The 18040-nt window shown below is 40.9% G+C and overlaps 1 protein-coding gene across 1 annotated transcript in view; it reads right to left on the reverse strand.

The window, feature by feature from the left end:
• Window positions 1–18040, reverse strand: part of LOC112149520 (sodium/calcium exchanger 2) — a 132099-nt gene that overhangs the window by 15250 nt on the left and 98809 nt on the right. Inside the window, exons 4-11 of the mRNA XM_024277256.2 lie at window positions 13553–14021; window positions 7649–7786; window positions 7330–7557; window positions 6853–7224; window positions 6097–6222; window positions 5773–5968; window positions 4178–4308; window positions 446–819 (exon numbers count right to left, since the gene is read on the reverse strand). Coding sequence (XP_024133024.1) covers window positions 446–819; window positions 4178–4308; window positions 5773–5968; window positions 6097–6222; window positions 6853–7224; window positions 7330–7557; window positions 7649–7786; window positions 13553–13936 — 1949 coding nt within the window. The 5' untranslated portion in view covers window positions 13937–14021. The remainder of the gene's footprint in view (window positions 1–445; window positions 820–4177; window positions 4309–5772; window positions 5969–6096; window positions 6223–6852; window positions 7225–7329; window positions 7558–7648; window positions 7787–13552; window positions 14022–18040) is intronic.

Here is an 18040-nt window from a genome sequence, read left to right on the forward strand (position 1 = left end):
TCCACCCACCCACCCTTCCATCCATCCATCCATCCATCCATCCATCCATCCATCCATCCATCCATTCAAACTGCACACAGAAAGACCCCATCTGGGATTTGAACCAGGCCTTTCTCATTAAGCTGAGATCTGGGTGCTGACCACTACACCACAGTTCAGCCATCAACTGTAGCGTCTCCTCCCAATTTCTGGCTCCAGTCCTTCAGGTTACATGGATGAAAACTTTGAGGATTCCTCCATAAACATGTACTTTTAGACTCACAGGACCGCTCACAGTCGTCCCTCAGGCAGAACCAGAACCCAAATGTTGGGATCCATCATAGAGTCACTCTACATACATTCACATGACCAGTTGGCTTAATAGAGATAAGCTGTTTCCATATCTGACCACCCTAGAGTGGTTGAGTGTATTAGCCCTGGTGCTGTCCTGAGTGAAACGTCTTACGTGGTCTGGTCGTTGGTGAACTCCAGCTCTCCTTGCACGTCCTCGTAGTCCTCTCCCCCCTTGGCGCTGCCGGGCTCGGTGTGATACGGCAGGATGACGGTGCCTCGGGCGCCGGAGTTACGGACCACGGTGACCTCCATGGTCCCCACGCTCTCGCTCACACGCGCCGTGCGCTCGCTGAACGTGAAGATGCCGGCGTGGTCGTCATCCAGGATGGTTACCGTGGCAACCAGGGGCTCCACTAAACGAGCTTTCGGGGTGGCGCCCACTTCGTCGCTTTCAAACATCCCCTCGGCATCGCCGATGCGCAGGTTGAGCAGACGGACGAAGAAGTGCTCGTCTTCCTCAAAAATGTCGTCATCAATGATTCCAATCTGAGGACGAGCAGAAAGAGACGCTCAGAAATAAAAACTTATTATTGACCTAATTTCACTTCTGCAACACATTTCTTCTGATTGAAGCAGCTCCAGACCTTCTGAATGACCAAGTCTTAAACTGTGCACTGATAGTTTTGTTCAGAAGGACTTTTAAAAAAGTTGATTTAAACACATTAAAAGAATAGATCATTGACGGAATTCTCACAATTTGATCATTTTCTAATAACAACCAGATCAGAGATCTTCAACCTGAGGCTCTGGAGCCACATGCAGCTCTTTTCCCCTCTATTGTGGCTCTTTGGCTTTTAAGAAAAATGCGAACAATTTAAAAAATATTGGTTTTGTAGTATCGGTTCATTTACTTCAATAAATATTTTGTTATTTATGGTTAGATTTTTTTTTTAACAAACTGAGCAGAATGATGGTAAAAGGTTTAATCTGCTATTAGAGCAGATTATTATATCATCTTATAGCACTTAGTTTAAAAAAAATATTGTATTCTACACCAACATTGGGTTTATTTTCAACAGTAAAAGTCACAATTATAGAAAATACACTTTTGCATTTTTAGTTCCAGTAAATCTGCTTCAGCTGGAGGATCTTTTCATGCACTGGATGCATTTTATTTTGAAAGGAACTTGTTTGAGCTGCTTTCAAAAGTAAAATAAACAAATTTAATGAAGAAAAAAAAATGTAGAGATTATTTTAAAGCTATATTCTACAAACGAATGGCTTTATGGCCACAAAAACATAAATAAACGGTCTTTTTCTAACTGCGAGGTGGGAACTTTGCGGCTCTCGTTGGATTTTAGTCCATAAGGAACTGGATCATTTGTTTTTTTAGCATTAAAGTTGCAGACCTCTGAACTAGAGCAATATTTGCAATGACATGACACAAGCAACACATTCTCATCGCCAAGTCACATATTGACGTTTGGTTAATCCCCGACCGCGATAATTTTTTTTTGTTTTGGGTGTTCATAAAATCAAGGATCCACAACCCTCAGGATGCGGAACCGAATCCCGACTGGCTCTTTTAAGAGCGTACTGTATTGGTACTCTTACCCAGTTCGCGCCCCGTACCACATCTGGTACCGGTTCGGGTCCGGTACCACCTTTGGTACAGCAACCGGTACTGTGTCCGGTGCCAAGTAAGGGTACTGGAACGAGGTTGGGTAACAGCGCGCTCTGCATCGCGGTACTGGTCCGTGATTTAATGAGAACATACATGTGGGCGGGGCGTGGGAAAAAGGGAGGAGAAAGAAGCCTGATTGGTTTCAAAAGTATTTAGGATTTCTGCTGATGTTTTAATGTGACTAAAGTCTAAATGCGTATAATATGTTTCATTTAAAGTGAAATAACGTACAGAATAACATTATCTATGGATACTTTATCTCATTCCTGCATGTTGATAATCCATCTGCTGTCCTGATTGAAGTTTTCTCTGTGGTGAGGACGAGCGTTGGAACATCTGCCGCAGAGGCGTTCAGGCAGTAAACAGTCCTCCAGCAGCGGCGCCGCGGCAGCTGTCCTCACAGCTGCTGGATCAAGGCCTTCACAGAGGAGGCGCAAGCAATTAATGCATTAAGCGCCTCTTCATCCTTCATCTGCTGGTTTGTCGACTGTTTGAAATCCAGCTCTGGTTTACACAACCATGGAAGGAAAGACACGTGAGCAGGGCGACAGGAATATTCTAAAAATAATATCGAATTATTCACTGCTTGAGCTGTCACCCGGCTGTAGACGTTTGGAGGAAATGCTTCATGATGGGAATAACATCTCTTTGAGGAGATCCAAATAGATTCCAGGAGCAGTTTCAAATTTCAAACGTTGGCTTCAACAGAAAAACAAATCTGTCTCCTTTATCAATACTTAACTAAACAGTTTTTATATGTAAAGGAGAAACAGTGTGTGTAGACACAGAAGACAAATCTAAGGTGACGCATGGAGTCAAACCTGCTCCCAGATGTTGAAATCCTAACTAAAGGAGCGGCTGCACGGTTTCCGACCTGCAGCAGCTGCAGTCTTTGTGTTCCTCCTCAGCCTTTCTCTGGTACTCCTGCTGGGAGCCCCCTGCCTCCCCTTCCACTACACTTTGATCTCCTCGTCTTTCAAGCCGCAGGTTATTCAATAGTCTGCAGCATGCTCATGCATCTCTACTGAGAGGACGGGAACGCTACATATATATGTGAGATGAAGCCTTCCAACCCAAAGGTGAGAGGGAATCATTGCTTCATTCACTTAAACAGACACAGTATTGAAGCAGAACTGACAGGTTCCTGTTTGTTGTTTGACTTAAAGAAATTTCACCTCCAGAAATGATAAATATTTCCTGATATCTGTCAGAAGAAAGACAAAAACAAAGACACAACAGAAAACATGATTTAACTAAATGGTTAACCTAAAATCTTGCAACAAAGTGACCTTCAATGACTATGACTATGACTTTCACCAAACCAGAAGAAGAAGAAGATCCTCTTTTGGATCATACCAAACACTCAGGACCTGATGATCTCATTCCTTGAATTATTGGATTTTTTAAGTGAACAGAAATCAGCTTTGGAGATAATCTGATGACAACAGATTCTAAAACTTCTCCCACCTGCTTTCTTCCTGCAGACGCTCCTCTTTATCTGATTTCTTTTGTTCTTTTACATCCAAGAATATAAAAAAGGGAACCATGTGAGTAACATTACGTTTCAACCATTGACTGTATCAGAGAACTGGACTGTAGGAGCCATGATTCTGTCATTTATTAAAGGTTCAAAACATGACCCAATTCAAGTCCCTTTGTTTAGGGCGTCACACAGCGTCAGTCTCTCTGTGACTTTTGATTTTTTTTATGTAGTCGCTACATGGACGGAGTGACTCCTCCCCCCTGGAGTTCCAAACAGGAAGTACCTGCTGGTTCCAAGAGGCCAAAATCTCATAGACTTCTATAGAGAAATAAACAGCTGTTGGTCCGAATAATTATTCTTTCTCTGATACTTCTTGATTATTTTTTTTTCGTGATATTTTTTTTGTTGTTCAAATTATTCAAGTTATAAACTGACCAATCAGATGAAAAAGTAGGTGGAGCCTGCTAACCCCACAGCCAACATTCAAAACGTTTGATTAACAGATTCTTTGTAGGCCGCCATCAAGTGGTAAGCTCACTCCTGATTGATGAGAGTGGTTGTCATAGAAACGAAGACACAAGCTGATTTATGGACCAATCTCTGCTCACTGGTTCCAACATGGTGGCTTTCGTATAAAGAATAACTGGTGACTGAATTATTGTTGGAGCTGGAAATAAACCATTTTTAAGGTGACGCCACTCACTCCAGATCTCACATAGTCAACAGTTTTGACTCACCTTAATCTCTTTACGCGTTTCTCCGGGTTTGAACACCAGGGTTCCCTCGGTGTAATCGTAGTCCGACCCGGCATTGGCAGAACCGTCTTCGGTTCTGTAGTCCACATAGAAGGTGTTTTCTCCAAGGCCTCCTGCAGAGTGGAAGCAGAGATTCATCTGATGCAAACTTTTGGAGCCTCAGAGGGAGTTCCTCCATCCTGTTGCTCAGTCTGGGTTGGTTGGAGGCTCCTGTAGCCAACAGACTCTCACACTCATCCGTTAAACCAGAGCTAGCTTCTTCATAAACCACTCACTGCTTCATTGGAATACTCGCCTGTTTTGTCCTGGATCTGTTGATGGACTGCTGCTGACGCAGAACAAACTGTGTATGTGAGTTTTCCTCCACATTGGTCTATGCGCTCCAGACCAATAATGACGGTTTATTAATGAACATTAAGCCATTGTAAATACACTTCTATTTGAATGTCAATACTTTGTATATGTTGGGATTTCATGTATGGACATTTTGTCAATTTCATGTTGTCTGTCTCTAAATATCCACCAAAATCAAATTTCCTTCATCTCTGCCTTCACTCTGCTTAAACCAAACCAAACTCTTCTGATTATTGGTCTGATAAAATTAACATTTTATATTAATTGTGATTATATTCACCATTTTTGGGCAACATAAATGCTACACTTAGGTTGGGATCTTTCATGGAGTGGAGTTTTACTGCAATCTATTTTAAAGTGAGGATTTTATTGCTGGAGGTGTAATGAATGATTTGTCTTCAGCTTGAAAACATGTGAACATATTTTATTCCAGCTCTTATGCTGCATTAATGTGACGTGTGTTCTTAAATGAGCCAGAAAGCGATCTAGAAGTGTACGGGATCAGAGGAATAGTGATAAATCGGGTCAGAACCTATAAAGGAAGATAACAATTTGCCAAGATGAATGAATTTACACCAGAGGCCAAGGAGATAAGTTGTGGTGTCCCACAAGGATCCATTCTGGGCCCGCTGCTCTTCAATATTTACATCAATGATATCTTCAATGTTTCAAAGACTTATTTTATTTGCTGATGATGCAAATATATTCTATTCTACAGAAAATTAAGTTAAATTAAGTAATGAGCTCAATGTTCAGACATATATAAATTCAAGAAAATGTATAAAGAAACTCTAGTTTCACAATATGAAGATAAGATTTAAAGATCAACTGTTTGAATGATTCCAAATACGTGGACATTTTAACTTGAATGTGGTGAAATAGTCAAGGCTCTGTGACACTTCTTGACTTTTTAATATACTAACTGAAAACTCTGATGTCTCAACGGTTTGGGTTTATAACACAGCTTCATTCATGAGGAAAATACATTTTTAAAGCTATCAAAAATTAAACTTGGAGAGACGAAAAACAAAAATCTGATTCCGACTGCAGAGTAAATCAATCATGAAAATACTTTTTTGCTGCTTTCCTCCCACTGGAAATGAGAAGAGACACCGTGTCATCCTTTCAGCTCCTTTGAGGAGGTTTAAAGCTGAATATGTGATTTATTTTCTTCTAGAAAAGGTTTGTCCTTCAGGATTATGCTTCTGCAGACTGATTCCCACCTTGGCAGGTGACGGCCAGCATCAGGACGCCGCAGTTCTCCATGCACTGGCTGTGGGCGCTCTCAAATGAGATGCGGCTGCACACGGCCAGGTCGTCCTCCTCGGGCGCCTCCTCGTCTGCCACGGCCGTGCGGCGCGCGTGGTCGGCCGCGTGCTTCTTCAGGACGTTTCCGGCTCCGATCATCATCCGAGTTGCCTGGAGGGAAAGGACGGTTAGAGAAAATAAAAAGTCTAAAGTTTATTTATAATGGAAGTAAAGGCAGACAGATTAAAAAACATCTTGTAAAGCTCCACGGCCGCCTCTGCAGGTGTTCGGCTCATTACCTGTACGCGGTAGAAGGCTCTGCTCTTCTGCTGGTGCAGCAGAGCGTAATAGTTTGCCAGCTCCACCAGCTGGTCCAGCTCTTTGTCCGGATATTTCTGCTTCAGCTCCTTCAGGATGCGGATCACCTGCAGGGCAGACCAGAGGAGGCAATCCTGTTCACACATCTGGACAGCACACAGGGAGCTTACTCAACATCAGGAGGAGGCGCGAGGAGCAGAAAAATCCCCTCAAGGAGGAGCAGGAGCCTCCAAAAAGAGTCGGCAGAGGAAACTAAAGAAGATTTGAACTGAAACCGCCCATCAGACAAACAAAGTTTCAGTCAAAACTGAAAACATGTTCAGAGAAATCCCTCTTCCTCCATTTTTAGTCTGTGGATTCTCCATCGTATCACGTGAACAGCACTACAGTGTGCAGGATTTGGGGGTAAAAAAATTCATAAAACACATCCTCATCTCATGTATTTGCCCCTTACATACTCTTACATGATGCATAAGTGTTCACTACAACTTGTCGCCCGCAGCACGCCCGTAGAAAAAAAGGCGTGTCTACGGTTTTACAGAGTTGTCTACGAGTTTGACATTTCACAGGTTTGTGTATTTTTGCCCACAGACAGCCAGTATCCACCCTTAAGGCCGGTTGTAACTAAGTCTTTATGGTGTCTTTGTGCCAAAGGACAGCAGGTACCTTGATGGGACACAGTTTTTGTTTAGTAATCACACAAACAACACACAGGATGCACACGGTCGTCCACTCACCTCCTTGCGGCTCTCGTCCAGCTCCCTGCTGCTCTCCACGTTCACCATCATGCTGTTGGAGTTGGGCAGGTTCCCTCCCGTCGCCACGGCTCCAACGCTGTTGGCTGCAGGGGCCCCATCCTGTGCTCCACCCCCACAGTTCTCAGCGGGGACCACTGCGCTCCCTCGAGGCGGGAACTTCCCGTCAACGAGCATCTCCATGCCGCTCTTGCTGGGAGTCAAGTCCCCTTCCGTCTCGACCACGATGCCGCGACGCTTGTCGGCGCGGTAACGCTTGCCCATGTACTTGTAGAAGAGCAGGCGGCGGTCAGCAATCCAAGCCAGGAGGACACAGACGGGGAAGAAGAGCAGCGTGACAAGGGCCTCCCAGACCTGCAGCACAATGAACCATCCAAAATACAATGGAGGTCAACGATGTTCTCCATCTGAAGGACGCAGTTCAGTCTCTGGGCTGAAGTCAACTTTAGTGAGTCTTACCTCCACCACGCCCGGCGATATGGCCGACAGGATGAGGTAGAGCCAGATGTAGGCGAAGATGCTCCAGAAGGCGGTGATGAAGAACACCCGGAGGTGTTTGATCTTACGCGACTCTCCGTTGGGGATGGTCCACACGCAGATCCCGATGATCACAAACATGTTGAAAGCTGCGCTGCCGACGATGGTGCCGGGGCCCAGCTGACCGGCCTCGAACTCATGACCGCACACCTGCAGGGGTTCACGGAGCCGGGATTTTACCAGAGGAGCAGGGTTAGGCCAGGATTAACGAGACAGACGGGAAAGGACTAGCTAGTCTCACCTCAATAACAGACAGCAGGATCTCTGGAGCGCTGGAGCCCAGAGCCATGAGGGTCAGGTTCGACACCGTTTCGTTCCAGATTCGAACTGTCGCCACTGACGTTTCCCCATTGGGCATCGTTATGGTTACCTCTTTCTCCTGTCGGAACAAAATCAAACACCTTCAATCGGGGGGATTGAAAAGATTTTTATTCCTATTATATTAAGTTAACTATATAAATTAAACCAGCAAAATGAAATACTTCCCCATCACCCAGTGGTCCCTCCTATAGCCACAATTTCAAAAATGATTTCTTAAAATGTACGCAAACATGTCCAAACAAATCCAGTCTCACTAAAGACATTTATTCACTGGACCAAAGATCAGGAGCAATGTGGGTTTCAGTCATGCTCAACGACACTTCAACTGGTTTGGTGAGAATCAAACCAGCAATCTTCCAATCAGATGTTGACTGTAAATCAAATCAAATCAATGTATAAAGCGCTTTAACACAACCAAACTGCTACAAAGCACTGCACAATAAAAGCCAAAAAACACTAGCAGATAAAATACAAGCATAAAACAACTAAAAATCAAGACAGTAAAATCAGAGTCTCATGGACGGTTAAAAGCATGACTGTAAAAATGAGTTTTGAGATTAGTTTTTAAACTGGACAGAGACGACGCATCACGAATGTTAAAAGGCAGAGCGTTCCAGAGCTTCGGTGCACAGATGTAAAAGGTTCGATCCTCTAAACTTCCTCTTAGAAATCAAAACACATGATTAAAAAAATCTTCCCACACATTTTTAGAAATTAAAAATACATGTTTTACTTTAAAAATGTTTTCAAAACCAGAACGGGTATGTTCATTTATCCAACCAATCATCTATGAGGATTTGAGTGGGAGGGGCTTGTTGACCTAAATGTACTCCCCCCACTTCGACAAAGTTCCAAAAATTGACAATTTAGTCGGACAAAAAACTAATTTCTTGACTTCACTACGGGGTGAATCCACATGTCAATTCAAATAATAATAAGAAGAAGAATAAAAACTCATATCTAATTAATAAAACCAAAGCAGCTTAATAAAAAATACTATAGGAATATTAACTCCATTTTTTCCTCAAACAATTAATTTTTTTTATTTGTCTCTTTTGATGTCAGGAAATCCCAGCGTGTGATGAGGCAACCAGACCACCGGGGGGCAGTACAGCAACAGGGACTCAGGTGGGCAGATATAATGACTCAAAGTGACATTGCTGAGTGTCTCTGATGTTCTGAGTGGATCTAGAAAAACATTAATCAAAATGTTCCAGAAACATGTTTGTGACTGAAAAATGGAAAACCCTTTGTAAGACCAGGCAGCAGCGAAAGTCTGTTTTTACGTTAAATAAAAGCGGCTAGGCTTGTTCCACAAACATAAAGACCAACTGATCTTCACAATGATGAGTAACCAGATCCTCTGTCAAATACTTTCAGCTGCAGAACAGTTCATTTCTTTCTTTAGAAATCTCCCCCCTTCCATCTGTGTTTCTGCGTTCCACCTCTAAACAGTAAACCTGCCAGAAAGATGGTCAGTAACTTTGCAAAAAAAATAATTTCCACATTTATTAATTAACTGATGGTTTTAAACGGGTGTGACTTCCTCTGTGGCAAATTCAGCTCATAAAAACGTAAAAATAAAAGGCGTGTTTTATATTTTTAAAGCGTTTTCAAAGAATAGTCACTTACCAAAACAAACAAACAAACAAACAAAAACATGTCGTTTTCTAGGATGTAATTTCTGCAAAGTGGAAGACGTTCATTAGAAATTCGCCTCTAATTGCAGGTGGGACAATTCGTACGGGGCAACCCCACCCCCCGTTCCCCGTTTTTTATGTCACAAATACGATTTTTTTTCAAACTAAAATTTTTCATCTGATCCTGATTCATACAGATTTGAATAAATAAATACTCAGAAATGCTGTTTTGACTTTCTTTATGTGTGTCATGGGTGTTAAATGTCAAAAATGTTTCTTCTTATTCATTTTAGTTAGCAACGATTTCGATGGTTTTATTTCTCATTACATCAAATCTCTAAAACTGCTGTCAGACTTTTTTGTGTCATTTTTAATAAGGATTTTGTTCAAATTCTTTTTAGAGGAAGCCTCCAGATACTTAGTTCTGATTGGTCGTTTAATTCCAATAAAATTCCCTTTCTCCCACCCTGATAACGGTGAAATGCTCTCCTGCAGATCCATCAGATCACTCCGGTCCTCCCGTGACTTATTCTAAATCGACCTTGGAGATGAAGGAGCGTGCGGGCTCCTTTAGCGCTTTCACAGCTTTCCCAGCATGCTCTGCCACAATAAACGGCGTGATTTCATTCTCCACCTTAGCTCACTTGCAGAGTTTTCCATAATAGGCAATCTGACTTCAATTCGTTCCATCTCTTTGTGTTTATTGAGCGAAGGGGAGGAGTGGAATAAAGTCAGACAGCCCTGGTGGAAGGACACGCAGCTGAAGGACGAGAAGAGGCTCCTGACAGACCAGACAGAAGCAATAGAGACAATAAAGGACCGGAAGAATTTCAACACAAACGTCGGTGATGCTCCGAAGGAAGGAGAAAGCCTCAAAAATATTAGGAACAAAAGTCTTTATGGGAACTCTGAAAACTGCTATTAAAGCATGAATTCTATTATTTTAAAATGTTATTGCTTTTCTTTATCTGGTGTTGATTGTTTATTAATGTCTATTCAAATGTGGAAGTGATGAAGAAGAAATGAGACCAAAACACTTCTGTGTCGGAGTTTCTCAGTTTATAAATCACTTTTACTTTTTAAATAGAAATAATTAAAAAAAGTCGCCTAATTTTCCATTGGAGACATTCTTACAGATGTAACTTCAGTTTAACAAACTCCGGATTTAAACCCCAAACGATCAGAGTTTGCCTTTTTGTCTTGAGTGAACACTTGTTTTTGTGACTGTATGAAATAAACAGAACTGAAAAGTTTCTACAACAATCCATTGATTACAGTCTAAAGAAATCCTTATAAACATCTTTTAAAAACTTTATTTCCCTCCTCCCAGACAGAAGGAGAGTCTGGGTTTTTGCCGTTGGACAGAATCACAACAGTATTTTGTTGAATCTGCCTGATTCTCTGAGGAAACAGAGGCTCAGATCTTTGTGAGGAAGCAGCAGTCATCCTCTCCATCCGGTTTTCCCAGCAGTTTAATTGGAGCTTGGCAGATGGAGAAACTGACCCGGTAAAGGTTTTAACTTTTGTCTCTGTTACAAATTTGTTGAGGTGTTGCTCTGCAGAAGATTCCGGATTTTTTGCACCTTCTGTCAGGAACTTGTTGTGGACCCAAACGCAGCAGACCGGACTAGTTCATGCCACGCCATGTCGGATGGGTTTTCCTGCAGTCATGTTCATGTCACGATTTCCACAAATCCACATCCAACCATTCCGTTCCTGAGATGTATTGTTGGGGTCATCCTTTAAGCTTCCTGTTCCTGTGGAGGGTCGCTGGGGCCACACTTTATGTTCCCTGTTCCTGTGGAGGGTCGCCGTTCATCCGCCTTGGCCATGTTTCAGATTCCAGAGGATGGTCGTGGTCTTGCTCCCTTTCGCGTTTCCCTTCCGTCGGACTCGGGACTGCTCCTCTTCCTTATCTGTTTCTGAGGAAGGGTTCTCTGAAACCCCTCAGCCCATCTTAATGTTTTTCTGGACTTGTTTTTGTTTTGTTGGTACGGTCCCGTCCTCTTGGGTGTTTTGGGCATCTGGGATCTGCCCTTTTGGGGAGGGGTACTGTAAGGTTTCTGGGCATTCATTTGGTTTTTCCCTTGTGTTCTTGGTCATGTTTTGAGTTCTAATATCAGCCACTCCGGGTTCATGCTGATTATCCACAGCTGTTTTCACTTCTGTTACTAAATGTCTGGTTTTCAGCTCATCTGCTCTGCAAACACGTGTTTTTCTCCATGTTTTTTTTTTGTCACGTTTTGGTTAAATATTAATGTTCAGTTTCTGTCACCAAACCTGGTCTCCTGCATACATGGGTCCTCCACCAACACTTCCTGACACCTCCTTTGAGTGACGTTGGGGTCTCTGTTTGGAGTATGCTTGAATCTGACTTCTGTAATAACTGTGATGGTTTCGAGACGGCTCGACTCTCCTCGGTTCGGTGTAACGGTTGGCTGGCGGACAGCTCAGGTAAAGCATTTCAGAGCATTTATTTAAAAACACAAAGGAACTATAGACAATTGTTTTTCTGTTGAGCAGAAACATTTGTGTTTTGCCAAGTCATTAAAAAAAAACATTTTTTTCTAAAATTTCAGATTTAAAGCAGATTTTAAAAAAAAAATCAAATGTCTGAATCTGAAATGATCCTGATTGAGGATTAACAAAAACAGTTTTTCCACCTTTAAACTTTTGGAGTAACTGTAGTCTCCTGGCTGCCAGTCTCTTCGTTCAGACGACTCTCGTTTGTGTCTTCACTGCAGCGACTCGATGACATCAGACCGACCAGAGCTTCTGTCGGACCTTTTCCCAGCCGGAGAGTTAATGAGCAACCATGAAACGTCCAGACCGCTCGAAGCCGTCTCCTGTGAGAAGATGCTGCTGTGCTGCTTCTCCTGATGACTAATACGCACTTCTGTTTAAAGTGTTCTCATTCGTATATTTCATTTGACAGGAGATTCCCTAACAGATGTATGTAACGTGTATTTATGTTTATATTTTATTTAAAATGTAGGCCAGGCTTAATATTTATGTAAAGATCATTTTCATTTTTTGTTTGATCACAGAAGTCTTCTTCTTTCTGCTCCTCTTCATTTATCATTCATGTTATAATTTCATTTTATATTGTTTTCATGTTATGTATTATTATTAAATGAAAAAAAACTTTTTTAAAAAGTTTCCCTACCTGTGTTCTCTTGTTGTAGCAGTAGCTAACGCATCTGTCTATCAATCTCTTCTCTCCCTAACCAGATTTACAGAGAACCCAATCCAAACTTTCTACTCCATTAAATTCACTAAGTCATAATTTCCTTCAGGTTTTTATCATCAAAAACAAATTTAAATAAGATCAAAGCCTCAATATGAACAAACAAGGAACTTCTTTAGGTTTTTGGTCCACAAATACACTGAGCCACAAATCCACATTTGGTGATGAAGATCTTCTTGTCAACTAGAATCAAACATTCGACAGATTGAGATGCACAGAAGGAAACACAAAGATCCTGAATGAAGAAATGAAACAAACACAAAGCTCAGAGCCGTCAACAGGCTGCAGATCAAAGCCAGAATGTTGGACCAACAGTTTGTCGTCATGATTTTAGTTTGTTTGGTTCACATTAATATTTTCTCCAATTAAAGAAAGCAACTGGCTGTCCTATAATAATCCCATTTTGATTTTCTTCTCAACATTTTAGCTGTAGAGCTCCATCCATCCATCTTTCCTGAACTCAGAAGCTTCTGCAGCTTTTGAAAGAGAAACAAGGGAAACTCTTTAGATCAGAAACGCGTGTTTGCTTCAAAGGTTTCATTAGTGACTCCAAACTCTCTCTAAGTGTGAAAATGTTTGCGGTTGTTTGTCTCAGAGTGAGCATTCTATCCAGGATTAACCCCTAACCAAATGTAGCTGGATAGGCTCCAGCAACTCCATGATCAGGAACAGAACAATCATTTTCTGTTTGCTTTCAGAATCACTGATCTGTGATTCAATCCCAATTTAAAGACATTGCATGTATAAAGAGAACATGCATAGATTTGAACCTGAGCCTTCTTAAGGGTGCTAACCACTGCACCACCGTGCATCCCAGAATTAGCTGCATGTCTGCACAAAATGATGCATTTTTCTTTTGAAATTGACTTAAATGGGAAACAAAACAAAAAGCTGAGCCCCAGAACAGGTAGGGAGGAAGTAAGGGGCGGGGCTTTACCTGTGAGGTGATGACCTCGATGGATGCCATGAAGCGATCTGCGATGATGGACACCCCCAGGAACATGTACATCAGTGACAGGAAGTAGACCACGGCTCGGGCCACCTGGTACCCCAGCCCAGGATTTTCGGGCTTCCAGACGGGCAGCAGGATTCCGGGGTAGCACCTCGTCACCTCATTGCACTTGTCCTTGCTTCCGGGCGGAGTGGCGTTTGCATAGGACAGAGCAGTTGGCGAGTAGGGCGGCGACTCAGAGGGGATGAGCGTTCGCACGTCCAGGTCGGAGCTCGGCCCGCCGGGCTGCGACTCCGGCTGGCAGAGGGGCAGCGAGAGGAGCGAGACGAGGAGGAGGACGGCGGGGGAGGCGGGGCCAGAGGGAAACATGACAAAGGTCTGGTCTGACGAAGGTGAAGAGGAGGAGGAGACGCCACCCAGAAGTGAAGAGCTGAGAGTGGAGCGACTAGCTCACCTGCAGGGAGAAAAAAAATCATAAAGAATCCTTCATAAGTTTAAGTTAGATTCATACGGCGCCTTAAGGGACCTCAGTCAGACAAGGCCATGCACTTTAAAAGATCAAAGAACAATTAAAACAACAGATAAAAATGTTAAAATAACTCCAGATAAAAAAAAATATAGATACATTACATAAAAACCATGAAAACACCAGATAAAAGACAAAGATTAGACAATAAAACAGTAAAACACACCAGCAGTCTAAGAGTAAAAACTGAGGAGATGAAGCAAAAAACCTGCAAAGAATAAAGAGAAAAAATATTTAAATGTTGAAAAATAATACAAGAAAAATGCTGTAAAATGTAAATGTGATAATAATCCATAATGTGATAATGTTTTAAATCAAATTTACACTTTAAGAAAGATTAAGGAAACTTTTTTACAATATTATTTTATTTTATTAATATATTAATTTGAAACTATTAAACTAATAAAAACAAAAGTCAAAGGAAAAGCTTGTTATGTTGGGGGTGTGAGGGGCTGTAAGCTAGTGGGAGAGAGTGTAAACAGCTCAGCTATGGATGATGGGAAAGGGGGTGGGATTGCTCCTGCCTACAGCTGTTTTTTACATTGTGTTTCTGACTTGTGACTTTTATGGCTTTTAGATAATGTACTTGATATTTCACGGTGTTTTAAATTTCTTTTACGATTTTAACTTTTTCTGAATGGAGTCATTGTGCAAACAACTTAAAGAAAACAGAAACTCTGTCCTAGAAAATGACGCAGGTTTTAGGAATTTGGATAAAAAAGTAATAATTCCACTAAGAAAACACTGGGAACACTTTGAAAAAAGATCAAAGATGATCGGAACGCTTTTAATCATTGGAACGGGTCTCTGAAGACAGAACTAGAATCCATTCAGTCGAATTCTTTGAATGTTTATGAGACATACATGAAGGTCAGAGGTCACCCAGCAGAATTATGTTACCAATTATCTCCATGTAGTTCTTCCCTAAGGACACTAAAAGCTTCTTTTTTTCTTCGGTTGAATTCACTTCAAACAAACGTCTAACAGGAAGTAGATTGATGTGTTTCCTGCATCCACTGATTAGCGACGCGCAGCATCAGCTGCAACCTAAATCCTCTCTACACAGACTCTCTGACATTCAACAATTAATCAGCTGTCAAAAAAAAACGCCAGCACAGCAGGGATTTGTTTCCCTCCGCCGCCTCCGCCATGATTGTGATGCTTCAGGAGCCGGCGCTCCTTCGTTTCAAATCCTGGGAGCTTTTCGGCGTTATTGTCTTCTAGGACGACGATGATTGGAAAACGGGTCAGACTGATGTGAGTTTGATTTTTGAGACTGAAATGATGCAGCCGGTTCTGAAGGGAATTCTGCTCCACGGACAAACGAGAAACTCCTGTGAATACATATGAACCAGGAGCAGAGAACGGTCCGTCACGGAAACACCATAAATAAAGACTCCAGTCATAAAGAGGGTCGCTCTGCTTGCACTGCAAAAACTCAACCTAAAAAAGTCAAAAAACCTTCTATTTTCTGTCTTACAGGAAAAAATATGTTTTTATTCACAAAATAATCTTAGTTTAAGACATCATTTGTCTTTTAAAATAAGAATTCTTGGTAAAATCCTTTTTCTTACCACATTGGCAGATTTCTTTGCTAATTGAAATTTATATTTTTTCAATTTTAAGAATTCTTACACTTATTTCTACTCTAGGGGACGGTTTTTGTATTTGTCCCAGATAAACTATAATCTAGAAAAAAAACTAAATGTTTTAAATTGTATTAATAATTTCAAACATTTATATTTGTATTTGTGCTGTATTCCTGGTGAATTTGCTGGATTCCTAACAGTGAACGGTTCTGCTCTCTCAGTGGTACCGCAGGTGTTTGATGGGAGGACGTTAAAACAAAGGATTCACAAGCAAATATATGGAGAAAAAAAGAATAAAAAGATGATCCCGATTTATCTCTGCTAACCAAAAAACTCAAATGGGAGTCACGTACAGCTGCCATTAAGGGGTATTTAACGGTTCTCTTGGCTTAAAGTCCCACTCTGATCATCTTTTGATCTATTTTCTAAGCGTTCCACTGCTCTTTTAATGATTATTAAACTCAATAACCTGCGTCGTTTTCTAGGACATAATTTCTGAATTATCAGGAGTTCAGTAGGAATTCTCCTCTGGGTTAAATGAGGGACAGTTAGCGAGGAGCAACCCCGCCCCTCCTTCCATCACCCATAACTCAGAGCTCTTTGTTTACACATTTACCTGCTAGCTTACAGCGCCTCACAACCTAACATTAGTGGTGCAACAAAACTGTTGAGAAACATCAGAGCTTAGAACCAGATTCCATCTCAGGGAGAACGAAGACGTTCATGGATCTATTTGTCTGTAAGAGGATGCATCAGAATGGGGCGGAGCAAGGAGCTTGTGGCCCCGCCCACTGTATTTTTAACATCACGACTACAAGCTTTTTGCAGCGGCGTTATGATTAACTGGAGTTTGAATAAAAAAATACTTTAAAATACAATTTTAAGGCTAATTTTCTTTATATCAGTCTCTAGAGTCGTAAAAATGCATCATTCAAAACATAATTCGTATGAAAGTGGGTTTTTAAAAGTCTGACCTGTGGTCGGATGTTATTTTTCTCAAACATGCGCTCATGAGGAGGAAGGTTTTCTTTAGTTTTTTGAAGATCGTATGCAGCTTCGCAAACTTTAATCCTTTAAATTTATATTAGAAAATCAAAAAATGTCCAAAGTTTCTGCAGAAAAGTACTTCTTCGTTGTTTGTGAGGGACTCAGCTGGAGGCTGAGGAGTGTGCACGGAGGAGAAAACTGTCCACGTTCTTCACAACAGCCCCTCATTTCTCCATGTTCTGTCTTTTTGTGGAAAGTTGTTTGTTCCTCTTTTTGATGCAGTTCCAACTTCAGCTCATTTGAATAATCCCTAAATAACAAACAACTGCTTCTTAAAAATGTATTCTTAAGATTTAACAACATATTTTCATTATTTAAAAAATAACTAATGTAATATTAAATTTTTTTAGGATATTTGATGATAAGATTCTAAATCAGACATATATTTTCAAAAGAAAAAAATAATTAAAAAAATGTAAAATAAAAATCAAGATGTGACATCTTTAAGAACATCGGTTTTATTTGCAAACATTTCTAAAAATGTTAAACTTTTATAAGAAAAACAACAGCAACGTCACTCAATACTTAAAAAAATAACTTTATATCAAATTAAAACTAAAGGTTTTGCAAAGATTTATATTTCACAAATTTAAAAATGGAGTAATTATTCTTTAGTGTTTTACGGTAAAGGTGGATAATAAGATTCGATTACATCATATTATTGTTTGTAGTTTCAGTATTTGTGAGTAAAGTGAGGTCAGAGTTCATAGTTTCATTACCGCCATTTTTTAGCTGCAAAGTATCATTAAAGACTCATTCTGATTAAAATTGTGTTCTGAAGAGAATTAATATTGAATCTGCATTTCTGAGTGTTTCTTTATTCAAACTGAGGTGATTCAGGAGCTGATGAAACGATGCTGTTTGAAAAAGATCATATTTGTGATGCAAAAAACCCGAAGTACGGGGAACACACTCCGAGCTCGCAGCAGCGGCGAGGGGACGAGGAGGCGCAGTTTTTGGTTTTCGGAAGCATTTTTCATTTCAGTCTGTTGTCATTGGAACATTTTAACAAACTATTGATCCTCTCCTGTATTTAAAATGAACTTCAGCACATATAGAGCGCCCTAAATTTGGTACATTTTATATACATATGTAGTACGCAGACAAGAAAACAGAATTATTGAGATGAGGCAAAAATGACACATCCCAATTCTAAGTTTTCTTTATTTGTTCTTAAAAAATGAAAGACTAGAAAATTCTGAAATAAAATTGATTATGTCAGTCGGGTCGGTTTTTAGAAAGAAACTAATTTATCTTCAGGAGCATTGTCAGTCTTTGAACTGAGTAAATGGTTTAGGAAAGTTGGGATTT

Source organism: Oryzias melastigma, linkage group LG13, assembly GCF_002922805.2.
Source record: "Oryzias melastigma strain HK-1 linkage group LG13, ASM292280v2, whole genome shotgun sequence".
Lineage (NCBI taxonomy): Eukaryota > Metazoa > Chordata > Actinopteri > Beloniformes > Adrianichthyidae > Oryzias > Oryzias melastigma.